Source organism: Hibiscus syriacus, unplaced genomic scaffold (genome assembly GCF_006381635.1).
Source record: "Hibiscus syriacus cultivar Baekdansim isolate YM2019G1 unplaced genomic scaffold, ASM638163v2 tig00111745_pilon, whole genome shotgun sequence".
Taxonomy (NCBI): Eukaryota; Viridiplantae; Streptophyta; class Magnoliopsida; order Malvales; family Malvaceae; genus Hibiscus; species Hibiscus syriacus.
In genome coordinates this window covers 972,194-987,692 of record NW_024063168.1, presented here as the reverse complement: position 1 = coordinate 987,692, position 15,499 = coordinate 972,194, and the positions used below count along the sequence as shown (strand labels likewise).

The 15,499-nt window shown below is 34.6% G+C and overlaps 1 protein-coding gene and 1 pseudogene across 1 annotated transcript; both read left to right on the top strand.

Annotated features, from left to right (window-relative positions):
* Positions 1 to 453: 453 nt before the first annotated feature.
* LOC120169062 (zinc finger MYM-type protein 5-like) lies at positions 454 to 1,743 on the top strand. Its single transcript, XM_039177282.1, has 2 exons — positions 454 to 495; positions 1,324 to 1,743. The coding sequence occupies exons 1-2, from the start codon at positions 454 to 456 to the stop codon at positions 1,741 to 1,743; spliced, it is 462 nt and encodes a 153-aa protein (XP_039033213.1).
* A 2,375-nt stretch (positions 1,744 to 4,118) lies between these two features.
* On the top strand, positions 4,119 to 13,828 carry LOC120169061 (annotated as a pseudogene).
* The last annotated feature ends 1,671 nt before the right edge of the window (positions 13,829 to 15,499 follow it).

The window sequence follows — 15,499 nt, the reverse complement described above, 5'->3', positions numbered from 1 at the left end:
CTCTGATTTGTTTTTTATTTGTGTTGATTTTGTGGTTGTTTTTGATTTGTGTTGACTTTGTTCAATATGATTCGAAAATATCAATCTGGATATAAAAAAGCGTCAAAAAACTAAAAGAGTAGAACAATTAATTCAGTCTCAAAAAGGTGTTTTGGATAAGTTTTTTTAAAGGATACCCAAGTAGTAGAGGAAAATGATGTTAATTCTCACTCTCAGGAATTAAATGGAACTAATGTTGATGGTGAGAATGTTGAACAAGAAGAAAATGTGGATGGTGTTGTTAATAAGGAGAATGCCAATATTTCCCATAATTCTGAACAAAATATGGACCATAATTCTGATCATACTAACCGCAATGTTGAACAAAATGAATCTGTTTATGTTGACATATATGATCCAAGAAAATGGGATTCTCTTGAGTAGGGGCGTGGCAGAGCCGGCGCATACTGCGCGATGGCGCAGGGCCCCACAAAAATAGGGCCCCAAAATATTGCTGTAAAAAACAAACATTTGACCTTTGGGAACACGAAAACGTCGACTTTTTAATATATTTGGTGTAATACAGCTGTACTGCTGATTAATATAATACTGCATTTAATGCTTTGCTATTGTTCCAGCTTTTCAACGCATGTGATTTCCAGCTTTTAATTGTTTTGCATGTGATTTTCAACTTTTCAATTTCTTTGTTTCCAGCTTTTCAATTATAATATTGTTTAACAAAGGAAAAAACACATATTTCCTTCTTATTATAAACGCATGTTTCCTTCTTATTATTCCACACACTTCGATTCTTCGTTCTTAATTCCTACGTATTTTCCCAAATTCAATCTCTTTAATAATTTCAATTTTGAGAAATTGAATATCTCATTTCCAGGAGAAATTAAAGAGATGGGTATTACTTCTTTTTAATTTAATGGTTCAACCTTTTTTTCTTTGTTGTATTTGTAATTGTAACTAATTAAATTTTGTGCTTTTTAGTTCTTATTATTGTATATAAATTGCAGATTTGATGATGTTAATTTGAGGAGAGTTACCGGCTGCAAGTTGAACTCAGAACTATGGTGCTATCTTATCTCACTCTGATTTGTTTTTTATTTGTGTTGATTTTGTGGTTGTTTTTGTTTTGTGTCGATTTTGTTCAATATGATTCGAAAATATCAATTTGGATATAAAAAGCGTCAAAAAACTAAAAGAGTAGAACAATTAATTCAGTCTCAAAAAGGTGCTTTGGATAAGTTTTTTTTAAAGGATACCCAAGTAGTGGAGGAAAATGATGTTAATTCTCACTCTCAGGAATTAAATGGAACTAATGTTGATGGTTAGAATGTTGAACAAGAGGAAATTGTGGATGGTGTTGTTAATAAGGAGAATGCCAATATTTCCCATAATTCTGAACAAAATATGGACCATAATTCTGATCATACTAACCGCAATGTTGAACAAAATGAATCTGTTTATGTTGACATATATGATCCAAGAAAATGGGATTCTCTTGAGTCTAAATTAATTGACATTTTGGCTGTAAATGGCCCCAAAAGAGACTTGAGCATTGTGAAAGGCCCCAAAGACAAATTTTCTCGTAGATTTTCTTCAACCTTTTATACAAGATATTTGTCGAATGGTGAAACTTGTGATAGGGAATGGCTTGTTTATTCGAAAGAGCTTGACAAAGTGTTTTGTTTTTGTTGTAAGATTTTTAAAAAGGGTCCTAGTCCTGAGAAAGGTAATTTAATAAATGAATGATATAATAATTGGATGCATCTTAGTACCAGACTTACAGAACATGAAACAAGTATTGACCATATACTAAACATGTCAACTTGGTGTGAACTTAGGCATAGGCTGCAACAAAATGAAACAATTGATAAAGTTGCTCAAGAACAATTCAAGAAAGAAAAAGAGTATTTGAAAAAATGTAATTATTAGAATTATTGTTATTGTGAAGTATCTTGCTAAAAATAACCTAGCATTTCGGGGGGGAAATGGAAGATTATATCAAAAGAGCAATGGAAATTTTTGGGTTTGATAGAAATGTTGGTTGAGTTTGATCCTGTAATGATCGAACATGTTCAGCGTATTGCTAGTGGTAAGATTCATCACCATTATCTTAGTAATGACATTCAAAACGAGTTGACACTTTTGTTTTCCTCCAATATTAGATCTATTATTATCAATAGAATAAAAGAAGTGTAATACCCCAAAATTTGACCAGTGACTAAAATGTAAGTTTTGAAAGTTTAGTGGCTAAAGTATAAACTTTGAAAAGTGTAGGGACTGAAGGTTGTAATTTAAAAGTTATATATTTTATGCCTGTAAATGAAAAATTTGGATTAAAACAGAGATTTTAGTGGGGATCATATTTTTGGTACGAGAATTTTGATAAAAGATATAAAGCAGTAAATTTCAGTATTGAAATCAGATATTCGGATCGAGCTGAAATTTTACAAAAATTTGAAGGATGTTAGAAAATGGTTGGAAATATTATTTTCATATTTTTTATCAGAGAAATTTGGCTCAGAACAGTGCAATTTTTCAGATTTGACCAAACAAATGGAATTTTAGTGACTAAAATGCAATTTTTAAAAATTGCATGGTCAATTTCGAAAGTCAAAGTCAAGTTGTATCATCTTTGACCAAGGAATATTTTAATAGAAGATAATACAATGGCATTTGGTAATTTTCAAGATTTATTAAGGGCAATTTTGGTATTTGGTTCAAAAGGAATAAAAAAATTCATTTAATTAGTTTTAAAGGTTAATAATTAGATATTTTTGGAGAACCATCGTGAAACTCTTCTCTCTTCTCCAGCTAGCTGCTGAAACCCATAGACAAGGTGAGTCAATTTGTTTTCTTCTATTTTTGATCAAATTTGGTGAGTTTTGGGATTAAATTGTGAAATAGGAAATTGTTCTATCCTATTTTCTCTACAAGATGGTATAATTATTTCTTGGTTTCATGCTTAAATGTGAAAATGGGTATTTATGGTGGATGAAGAGGAAGTGTGATTTTTATGATTAAAGATCAATTCTTGATATTAGAAGTGTTGTAAGAATTGAAGAAGAACCAAGGATGCAAATTAATGAAAACAGTTTAGATTTTGAAATCTGGCAGTAAGTTTGAAAATTCACCAGAAATTCTATAAATATTATTTGCAGATGATTTTTATATATTATGTTCTTATATCAATCTAGTTTTGTTTAAAACAAACGGAGATCAATTTCAATTTGTATACAGAAAGATATGAATTTTTAACTGAGGAAAGGTCAGAAAAACGGACAGTATATTCTGCACAAAACAGATTATGTTGATCAACTTTGAAAATTCACTATAAATTGTAAAGAATGAATTAGAAAGAGTTCTTTATATGGATAGATTCGTATTCGAGTATAGTTTTCAATGGAAGAAACGGAATTAAATTCCAGTGTGTATATCAACACAGAATACTGATTCTTTAAAGATAGTGCAAGTTGTCTGAATATGGAAATTTTAGAATTTAAGTTGAAATGGATTAGAAGATGAAGAGTAATTTTTAAATGTAAAAGTATCATTTGGGTGAGTTAGAATAATTCTGGAAAGTGTGCTGATTTTGGAGTTTAAGTATTAAGTTGGGATTGAATTTCAAGTTTATCAAGTTGTAAGGTTGAAATTGAAAAGCCTAAGAAAGTTTAGGATGAAATTGTAAGCATTTGAGTGTTGAATTATTGATTTGAACTTTTATTTTAGTTGCTGGAAATTTTATATATTTGATGGGAAATAATCATAATAGTGAAGAGCTATTATGAAATTAAAGGAAAAGTTAAGTTGAATTCTAGAAAGAATTTAAATATGTGGTTAGATTTATAATTCGTAAAAGTTGAAGAATCATGCTGAAAATAATTATTTATGGAATTGAATAAGTGTTTCGATAAGTTTGAAGTTATAATGGAGTTATGAGTATGGTTGTTATCGATTTAGTATCGATTTTACTATATAGATTTTCAAATGTTAAAACGAGCTTATATTAGTACGATACTAATATGTAGTTCGAACAATTTTTGTTTTATAATTTGGTATTGTCAGACTACGTTAAATCTAGCAATCCGAACGATTCGAAAGGAAAGGACAAAGCTCGTGACTAGGATTATTATATACAAGTTCTGTAGTGAGGCAAAGGTGAGTGCAATTATTTATTTAATTATTTTGATCGAGGATGACTTGCGATAAGTCAACCTCATTCCAATTTATAGTATGATTTATAAAGATTATTTTCATAATATTTTATCAGTTTTATGAATGATTTAGGGTATGAACTGCCCAAGCATGATATTTTGATTATGGATTTAATTATGACACATGAGCCCATTGTATGTATAATGAGAATTATGGGTACACTTGGCATGCCATTAGTTGAGTATTATCAGCTTTGGTACATTCGTGTATCAATGTTATCCTATCAGCTTTGGTACATTCGTGTATCAATGTCCAGCACCGTTGGTGCTTATTCAGGTTATGATGGCACTGAAGTGCATCATATCTCAATATCAGTTACGATTTGCACCGTGTTGTGCATAGTGCGCACCTTACTCACGTATCTTATGTTCTTATAAATATGCATTGGGCTATGAAAATGAATATGCAAGTTGTGAATGATTTTCAGTTAACAGAAAGCATGATGTGCTTATTTTATTAGATATGATTTATCAGAATTTTCATGAGTTCATGATTTAAAAAGAAATTTCAGGTCTCAGTGAAGAAATCGACTTGGATAAGTTGGTTTGCCAGTTTAATGTTTTAAGTTGAATTATTTTATTTACGTTTATGATAAATTTCAGATTTTACTCACCCTAAATTATTATTGCCTCACTAAGTTATACTTAGCGCGTGATGATTTTCATGCGTAGGTTCTAATAAGGATAAGTACGATCTGTAAGGAGCTATCAGAGCATCTTTCTGGAAAGACATACATATCATCAGTATCAGTAAGATGTCTATGAAGTTTCTTTTGACTTATAGTGGCATGTATAATTATGTCAGTAGTTTCTAATTATCGTATTTATTTTAAATAATTTGTAATAATAAACTAGAATTATTTTAGTTTATTTTACTTAATTTAGTTTTATCGGTATCTATGTATGACAAGAATTTACTACATTATTATGTTTTAAAAGATTTTACGAAAAGATATGGTTTAGTAAAATTACTGAATAAATAATAAATTTATTTTCCTGTAATAAAGAAATAAATTATAAGCTGAAATATACTTTAAAATATATTTTTAAATTTAGAACCAGAGTGTTTTCAAAAGAAACAAATTTTTACGAAAATTTTAGTTCAGTAAATGTTTTCAAGTTGATGTGACATCTTTGACTAGTATATTGAGACATATACGGGTTAAGGGTGTTACATTTATTGGTATCAGAGCTACAGATTTAGCCGATTCTCGGCCTAAACCGAGCCTATAATATATCGAAAATATACACATGCCACTAGGATGTCGAAATTACTGGTATGATATGGTATGATGATTTAATTTATGATGCTACTCCTTACTAACGTAAATTTGTGCTTTTGTTTAGATGTCGGGTTCGGAAGGCATAAGACAGGCCACCGAACAAGATGTTCCCGAGGGAACCGATAGTGGGAGTAGTAACGAGGTAGAGCACGTACCCCAACGTCAGGGAGAGCATGTACATCAAGGAGTACCCGCTCCAGATCAGGGAACTTTCTTACAAGCTCTAGAGGCTATACTGGCTCGATATCAGCCGGCAGCAGCACCTCCTCTTCCTCCGCCTCCACCTTCTCCTCCAGTTCCAAGAATATCAGTTCCGAAAGAACTAAAAAGTTTAGGAGCTACAGAATTTAAAGGTGAAGCAAATGAAGGCCCAGTAGTGGCAGACATGTGGCTGAATGATATAAAAATAATGTTGGACAGTCTTCATTGTACGGAGGATGAGAGATTGGGGGGAGAAGTTTCATTGTTACGAGGTCAGGCTCGTATATGGTGGACGAACGTGACGATACGTGTTCCTCCAGATCAGATCACATGGCAGTTTTTCTTAGAAGAATTTCAGAAGAAATATATCGGAGAGCAATTTATTACTCAGATGAAGCATGATTTCTTTAATCTGATCCAGGGTGGTAAATCTGTTTACGAGTATGAATGTGAGTTTAATAAACTTGCTCGATATGCCTCAGAGATGGTTTCCACCGAGAGATATATATGTCAGAAATTTATTCGAGGTCTTCGTCCCAGACTCAGAGAACTTTTGTTGGCTGCGAACTTAACCACTTTTCAAGAAGTGGTGAACAAAGCAAAAGATTTAAAAATGGTGCAAAATGAAAATTTTCTGATAGAGCGGAGACGACAATCTAAAAGATCAGGAGCATCATTCTCATCTCAATCTAAAAGAGGTCGAGATTCAGGTTATCAGCACCAGAGTAAATCCGAAGTTGGTACACCTAGTCGAAGAGGATCTGAGGCTAAGAAAAAGGGCGTCAGGTACAAACAATGACTACAGGAGTTGGCAGATCAGCTCAGTCTCAAGGACAACACCCATTATGTTCACGGTGTGGAAAGTATCATTCTGGTGAATGTAGAGCGGGATCAGGAGTTTGTTTTCGTTGTGGAGACCCAGGTCATTATATCAGAGTCTGTCCAATGGCAGGAGAGAGATCTGTTCAAACAGAGCGATCAGTGGTAATGCCTCCGAGAGGTGGTCGAGGTAGAGGTAGAGGGAGGGGATATTCAGAGACAACCTCCCAGTCTGATGTTCGTGCTCCAGCGAGAATTTACAACATCAAGACTAATGAGGATCATGACGATCCAGAGATCATAGCAGGTACTTTCTATCTTTATGATGAGCCTGCATTTGTTTTGATTGATCCGGGTTCAACGCGTTCCTATGTTAGTTCGAAATTAGTTAAAAATAAGAATATTCTGTTAGAACCCATCAATAGTGATATGATAGCTATAAATCCACTGGGTCATAGTGCTAGAGTCACAATGATTAGCAGAAATTGTCCGCTAAAGATTCAAGGGGTTATATTCCCTGCGAATCTTTTGGAGTTACCGTTTGATGAGTTTGAGATTATATTGGGCATGGATTGGTTATCTCGGCATTATGGTTGGGTAGATTGTCGCATGAAGCGATTATTTATAAAAGATGCAGAGGGTACCGAGATAATAGTAATTGGAGAAAAAGCAGGGTCTTTACCTAATGTAATATCAGCATTTACGGCAATGAAAATGATGGAAAAAGGTTGCACAGCTTTCTTAGCAAATGTGCTCGATACCCGGACATCTGAAATTCGATTAGAGAATATTCTGACAGTTCAAGAATTTTCAGATGTATTTCCTGATAATTTACCCGGATTACCTCGTGATCGAGAAGTGGAGTTTAAAATTGAAGTTTTCCCGGGTACATCTCCTATTTCAATGGCTCCATATAGGATGGCTCCAACGAAACTCAGAGAACTAAAGGTGCAATTACAGGAGCTATTAGATCGAGGTTTTATTAGACCGAGTGTATCTCCTTGGGGTGCACCAGTACTTTTTGTTAAAAAGAAAGATGGCTCAATGCGATTATGTATAGATTATCGTAAACTAAATAAGGTGACGGTGAAGAATAAATACCCTCTTCCGAGGATCGATGATCTGTTTGATCAGCTCAAGGGTGCTTCAGTATTTTCGAAAATTGATCTTCGATCAGGGTATCATCAGCTAAAGATAAAAGAGGAAGATATTCCAAAGACGGCTTTCAGAACTCGATATGGTCATTATGAGTTTGTTGTGATGCCGTTTGGACTAACCAATGCTCCAGCAGCATTTATGGATTTGATGAATCGAGTCTTTCAGTTGTATTTGGATCAATTTATGGTTGTGTTTATTGATGATATTTTGTATATGCTAAATTATCAATGTGAATTTTGGCTGTCGGTGCCTTTCTGGGTCATGTGATTCAGCAGAGGAATTAGAGTAGATCCCCACGAAGGTACAAGCTATAGTGGAGTGGAAACCTCCGAAAAATGTTTCGAAAGTCCGAAGTTTCTTGGGGTTAGCTGATATTATCGAGATTTGTGAAGAATTTTTCAATAATTGCATCTCCCCTTACCAACTACTTCGAAAGGATGTACCATTCGTCTGGAATGAAAAGTGTCAAGAAAGTTTGAGAAGCTTAAAGAGATTCTGACTAAGGCATGCGTCCCATAATGGTTTGGGATGTGTTTAATGCAAGAAGGTAAAGTGGTAGCCTATGCTTCAAGGCAGTTAAAGACGCACGAACGAAATTATCCGACACATGATTTGGAACTAGCAGCTGTAGTGTTTGCTCTGAAGATATGGCGCCACTATTTATATGGTGAGCGATGCTATATTATACAGATCATAAGAGTTTAAAAATTTACTCACTCAGAAAGAGTAAATCTAAGACAAAGGAGATGGGTTGAGCTTCTCAAAGAAGATGTGATTATTGATTATCATCCTGGGAAGGCTAATGTGGTAGCTGACGCACTTAGCCAAAAAACCTTTGCTGCTATGAGAGCGTTAGATGCACGACTATCAATGGAAGATGATGGTGCATTAATTGCATAATTGAGATTGAGACCTGCCCTATTGGATCGTATCAAGGATCTTCAGAATAAAGATAAGAAGTGTTTAGATAGAATGGAGCAAGCAAAGAAAGGCGAACTGATAGATTTTGAAATTAAGCCTGATGGATGTTTGTATTATCATAATCGAATTTGCATACCCGATGACGAAGAACTGAAGAAAGATCTTCTTTCTGAAGCTCATTATAGTCCTTTGACTATGCATCCAGGAGGAAACAAAATGTATCAAGATTTAAAGAGTCGGTATTGGGGGTAGGTATGAAAAGAGCTATCACTGAGTTTGTTTCTAAATGTCTAACCTGTCAGCAGGTAAAAGCAGAACACCAAGTACCTTCGGGTTGTTGCAACCTATCTCAATTCCTCAATGGAAATGGGAACAAGTTACCATGGATTTTTTGACAGGTTTACCTTTGACACCTAGTAAGAAAGATTCGATATGGGTGATAGTGGATAGATTGACAAAGACATCACACTTTATCCCGATTCGAGAAGATTATTCTATGAACAAGTATGCTGAGTTATATATCAGAGAAATAGTACGACTATATGGAGTACCCATTTCGATAGTTTCCTATAGAGATCCGAGATTCACTTCGAGATTTTGGAAGTCCTTGCATGAGACATTGGGAACCAGAGTAAATTTCAGCACATCTTATCATCCTCAGACAGATGGTCAATCTGAAAGAACTATTCAGATACTTGAAGATATGCTAAGGGCGTGTGTTATTGATTTTAAAGGATCGTGGGAAAAGTATTTACCTTTAGCAGAGTTTGCTTATAATAACAGTTATCAATCAAGTATCAAAATGGCTCCTTTTGAAGCGTTGTATGGAAGAAAATGTCGAACACCACTGAATTGGTACGAATTAAAAGATCGAGATGTAATTGGTCCAGATCTAATTAAGGAGGTGGAAGACAAAGTGAAAGTAATCCAAGATAATCTCAAAATAGCAGCAGATAGACAGAATCTTATGCTGATTTAAAAAGAAAGAGATTGAATATCAAGTGGGTGATAAGGTATTTCTTAAGGTGTCACCTTGGAAAAAGATTCTAAGATTTGGACGAAAAGGGAAATTGAGTCCAAGATTTATCGGACCATACGATATTGTAAAGAGAGTTGGACTAGTAGCTTATCAGTTAGCGTTACCTCCAGAGATGGACAAGATTCATAATGTATTTCATGTATCAATGCTTCGAAGATATCGATCAGATCCTTCACATGTAGTTACACGGGAGGAAATTGAGATTCAGCCAGATTTATCATACGAAGAGGAGCCAGTAAAGATTTTAGCACATGAAGTCAAGAACTAAGAAATAAGACGATTCCATTAGTAAAAGTACTTTGGCGAAACCATAAAGTTGAGGAATCACAAGCTTCACGGAACCCCCATTTCCGGCGTTTCTTACGCTTTCGGTAAATCTCAGTTTCCCCCTTTCCCCCTCCTCTCCTCCCTTTCCTTTTTGACTCAATCTTTTTGTTTGTTCGTAGATTATGTATTCGATGAAACTTGTTCTAATGGAAAGGTTTATGAGCTTCTTACGAATGATGTTATTCATGCTGCTGTCGATGGCTTTAACGGTTCGTTTTCATCTTCATTTTTCAGATCTAATTTTGATGATATGTTTAAAATCTGGACCGGTTAGTAAGATGTTTACCTTCTTTTTAATGTTTTAGGGACTCCATTGCTTACGGACAAACGAGCAGTGGCAAGACATTCACTATGAATGGTTCACCGAACGATCCCGAATCATTCATCGAGCTGTTAACGATGTATTTCAAAAATACAGATGGTGAGTTAATCGATTAGTGTTTTAAATTGATTAGATATTTCAAAATTGAAGTTTTGAATTTGATTTTCTTGGTGTGAATTGCACTCCCAGATTTCTGATCGAGAGTTTCTGATACGAGTTTCCTACATGGAAATTTATAATGAAGAAATTATCGACCTTTTCGCGGTAGAGAATCAGAAATTGCGATTCATGAGAGTCTGGAGGTCGGGCATTGATTAAACTTCGATGAAGTTTCAATTGTTCATATACATAAACCATGGAAATTAAATAACTGGGTTTTCCTGTTTTCTCAGCGTGGGATTTTTGTCGCGGGTCCAGAGAAGAAATTGTGAACATGCTGAACAAGTGATAAAACTTCTAGAGTCAGGAGAAGGTCCTTTAAATTGCTTATTTTACTCTTAGTTTTATATGGCAGAATTTTTGCTAATACTTTGTACTCTCTCACAGTTAATAGGCATTTTGGTGAACGAATATGAATGCACGAAGTAGTAGGTCTCATACAATATTCAGAATGGTATGCTCTTTTAATATTGCTGAGCATGAATATTTATAGCAGAATGAATTTTACTTTAATATTTGTTACATTTCTTTTCCATTGCCAGGTGATTGAAAGCAAGGGAATTGATTCACGCCAATCCGCTGATTATTCAAGCAGCGATGCAATACGTGTCTCGGTTTTGGTTTGTATCTCATCACACTGTATAACCCTTTTTTCTTTTTTGGAGCCTACTTCATCCTGTTAATCTATGCAGTCATATTTTCCTGGTAGAATTTAGATTTGGCTGGTTCTGAGAGGATTGCTAAAACTGGTGCTGGCGGAGTACGTTTAAGGAAGGAAAGTATATTAAGCTTAATGGTCTTGGTAATGTAATTAATAACTTAGTAATGGTGCAAAACAAAGGTACTGCTATCATCCAAGATGTAACTTTTTGTAGGATGGAATAACTATGTTCTAACCATATGACTTATTGTCAATTACAGGGCACATATTCCTTATCGTGAGAGTAAATTAACCCGCATACTCCAGACTGCTCTAGGTGGGAATGCCAAAACTTCAATTATATATATGCACTTTAGCACCAGAAAGGTAGTCTTCCTTTCAGTGTGTGTTTGTGGCTGTTCTATGGCCTTTTCTTATTCCTTATATTTCTCCGAAGGGGAGATTAAATATGTAATCAACAGAGCATTTGGTTTTAACTATGATATCACATGTTTAGGTTCACGTTGAGGAAACCAAGGAACTCTTCTGTTTGCTAGTAGAGCTAAACGCATCACTAATTGTGCCCAAGTGAATGAGGTTTGTCCGTCTTTCTTTTCTGGACCACATTATTGTCTAATATATGGATCCTCAAACTAGTTTATGATCCAAATTGTGAAATATTTTCTTATTTACCATATGACAAATAGGAGAAGAATCCACTTCTCTTCTCATCATTTTTTTTTTATTGGTTTGGCATGAATTTGACATAAAACAATCATAGTCCACTTGCTTGTAGATTGACTGATGCAGCCTTACTTAAAAGCAACAGTTAGAGATAGAGGAGTTGCGCAGGCTTCAGGTGAGGCTCGGGTCACATACTAACAATAGAGTCAAAAGCTATCTAACATAGTTAAACTTTGTTTCAGGGGTCTCGTTCTGAAGTGCGGAACAGGAGATATTAAAGCTAAGGAACGACATGCTTAAGGTTCATATTTTTTATAGAACTTGTATTATCTTCTTGTGCCACCAGTTTAGCATAGCCATATACATATTTATATCATATATATATTTTCTGCTGATGTTCCAATTGCAGTATGAACTAGAGCGTGAGACGCTTGAAATGGAACTGGAAGAGGAAAGAAGATCACACAAAGAACGAGAACAACGCATTAGAGACCAGCAGCTGAAGATCGAAAACCTAAGTAGTCTGGTTTCAGATGGTGATAGAAGTTCTAGTCAGGTATAACCACGGTCTGATTGTGGTTCCTAAACTACAAGACCAGCACCTCTATTTTTGCAACCCCAAGCACGTTACTTGGAAATTAAGGCATCTTTCCATCGTTTGAAACACTTCATTTATCTTTAAATCGTAGTTTTTCCTTCTGGCTTCTGCTTCTTGTCAGTAATTCATGTGATCGGATATCTTAAGCCTTTGAACTATATAATCCTGCGTCACATGACCTTCCTCTTCCATATGTTTATCTACGGCTAGTGCAAATGTTTTAACTTTTAACTACTAATGGGCAAATTTACAGAAGTGGTAAAAGGCAGTAACTGAATTCTGGTAGCAAATTTCATTTCTATTATAATCTTTTAGCTAGTCTCATGGACTTCTTTGTTCTCTAGTACTGAAGTATGGCGTCAAATTTGAAGTTGACTGTTAAAGAATTATTTATTATTTTCGAGTCCATTCTTTTCTGCCAAATATTTGAGATGCACTCTTTTATCATGCCCTATTCGAATTCTTTTTTCTTTTATCTCTGTGAGAGTGAGTTAATGAATTTTCTTTTGGAGAGGCAGGATTCCACAGCAAAGAAAGTCCAAAAGATGAACGCAACGATAGAGGGGACGATTTTAAAACCCTTGTTTTAAAGCTGCCGGCAACGGCTTTGTCGCCACGAGATCAAATAATTCACAGTTGCAAGATTTCAGTCCTCTTCCAGACTCTTTTAGCAATGTAGCTGATGAGGACACATGGTTCAAAATGAATAAAAATACATGCAGACCTTGATTCCCTTCAGATGTCTTCCGCAAGAAAGCCCAATCCTTTCCACCGCAAGATAGCTCCTGTGAGTTGATAATTCAAAGTCATTCATGAATGGTATTGGTCATATGAGCAACTGTATACATGATAGATGGTATTGGTCATATGAGCAACTGTATCTATGGCTGCATTTTCAGGATTACTCAAATGATAACTACAAAGAACTCCAAAACCTCAAGAGACAGCTAGAACTTGTCATCGAAGAGAAGAATAAACTCGAGGTCAGTATGTGGCTTACGTACCACTTTTTTCTTTGATAACTCTCATCTTTAAATGCATTAATGGGCGTCTCTGGTCAATTCTGATCTGAATATGAAAACTCGATGCAATCATTAAAAAAAGAGTCAACAACTCAAATTTGAAATGATCCGGACTCGAAATGACATGAATTATTGGATACTTCTAAATGATGAACCTATTAACCAGAATATGTAAGCTTTACACGGTAGCGAATCGATGTTTATTACCATTTCATTCATACTTTGGTGTGCATTTCTTTGCTGTAACTGTTTTAAGTGTGACATTCATAGAGAGAGCATGAAGAAGTACAATTAAATGGCAGATTAGTGAGAGAAAGATCCGAACTTAAACAAGAGTTAGATGCCAGTAAAAACATGCTGGAAGCTTCTGAAGAAAGATATGGTAGCTTGGAAAGGAAGTTTCAGCTGCTGAAAGAAGAACGAGTCGTTGTGGAAATCGGTCTTTGAGTCATCTCAGAAGCTCGTGGTTGTAACTGATCAAAAGGAAAACATTTTGAAGGACTTGAACTCGGAGGTACAAAGAAGGAGAGATCTGGAAGCGGAGATTAAACAATTCAGTGTTGCTTTCGCTTCAAGACAGAGATCGCTTGCGTCGATTCACGGCGAGTTCAAATCTAAAATCGAGAAATTGAGAGCTGAAAATCCAGTTCCCCTGCCCAAGTACTAAGGCAATTCAATTTCTATTTCTCCTTTGTTTGTCTGGTACTGGCATGGCTGCTTGCCATTCTCTTCAAATGTATCGAAACTGTTGTGATATTGTTATCGAATGCTGCATATGAGTTGTGATCATTGCGTGGACATTGGGTTTGATTCGGTCAAAGTTTGGTCAACACTTGAATTAAATAGTCTCGACTCGAATTATTAATAAGCCCAAGCGATCTACTTAATATTCGAATTGAAAAGCTTGCGAGTAACTCAAAAAATAATATCTTAAAATTTAAATTAAATTATTAATACATTAGCGTTTATATGTTGTTTTATTCTAAATACAATATGAGGATTTATGTATTTAATGTTTGAGCTTAAGTTGAACTTCAATAGAACTAAGTATTCTTGACAATTTAAAGTTCGCGAGTTTACAAATTGAGTTTAACTTTGAACTTTTCAAGTTGAATCGATGTCAGTAATACTCAAACTAATGTCATAACATAAATGAATTAAAACCCTCCTCAACAAGCTACACGTTCTAAAAATTGAACTTTGACACAATCTCTTGGTCCAATTTGTATTGTTTAGATATTCAGTCAATCGATGTGATCGATTTTAAGAATCTTGAAATTCTATCGTTTAAAGAGTAAACGTTAGTGTTATGCACTTTTGATGTTTGTGTGAAAGCCAAAAGCATATGGATCTCAATTTAATATTTATTTAAAATTAACAATATAATATACATATTAATTTAAATTCAATATGCAATTTTTTGATGATTGATAATTCACATTGTATCAATCACAAATTATCCAAGACAAGATGGAAAAAGATTATTACAAATTCCATTTCGGGGACACTTCCCTGTAGAAAAATAATGCATATGCCAGTTCCACTCTTTTACAAACTCCCAAACCAATACGAAGACTGGTTTACGGTAGAAGGTAGCTCATACGCCAATTACAAGATCAACACATGCATGGATGGACCAACGCCCCTGAAATTTTAAAATTACTATATATTTTAAGGTTTTTTTTCTATGTATTTTCTATTGAAAATCTGTTTTCGTCCCTGAAATATTGTAAGTTCAAGTTCATCCCCTAACCTAAAATCTTGAGTCCATCTCAGAACACACGATAAATTACATATAGAGAAACAATAGATATATTTTCAGGATAAAATTTCCAACCTTTCTTTTACCAACCAAAAATAGATAGAAAAAGAAATAATGACCGTGTTTTGTTTCTTGTATTCTTCTCTGTTCATATGCATGCGAATGATTTAGGGGTATAAATTCAACACGGCGACCTTCGCTTGGTGTTTCTCTAGATCTGTACTGATTCATGGCATCATCAGGGACACCGTTGTAAGTTATTAGGAATAAACGTAAGATTTTATATTAAAAGATAAAAATAAATTACTAATAGAAAAGATGAAAAGATATTTAAATTATGTGAAAAATTAAAATTT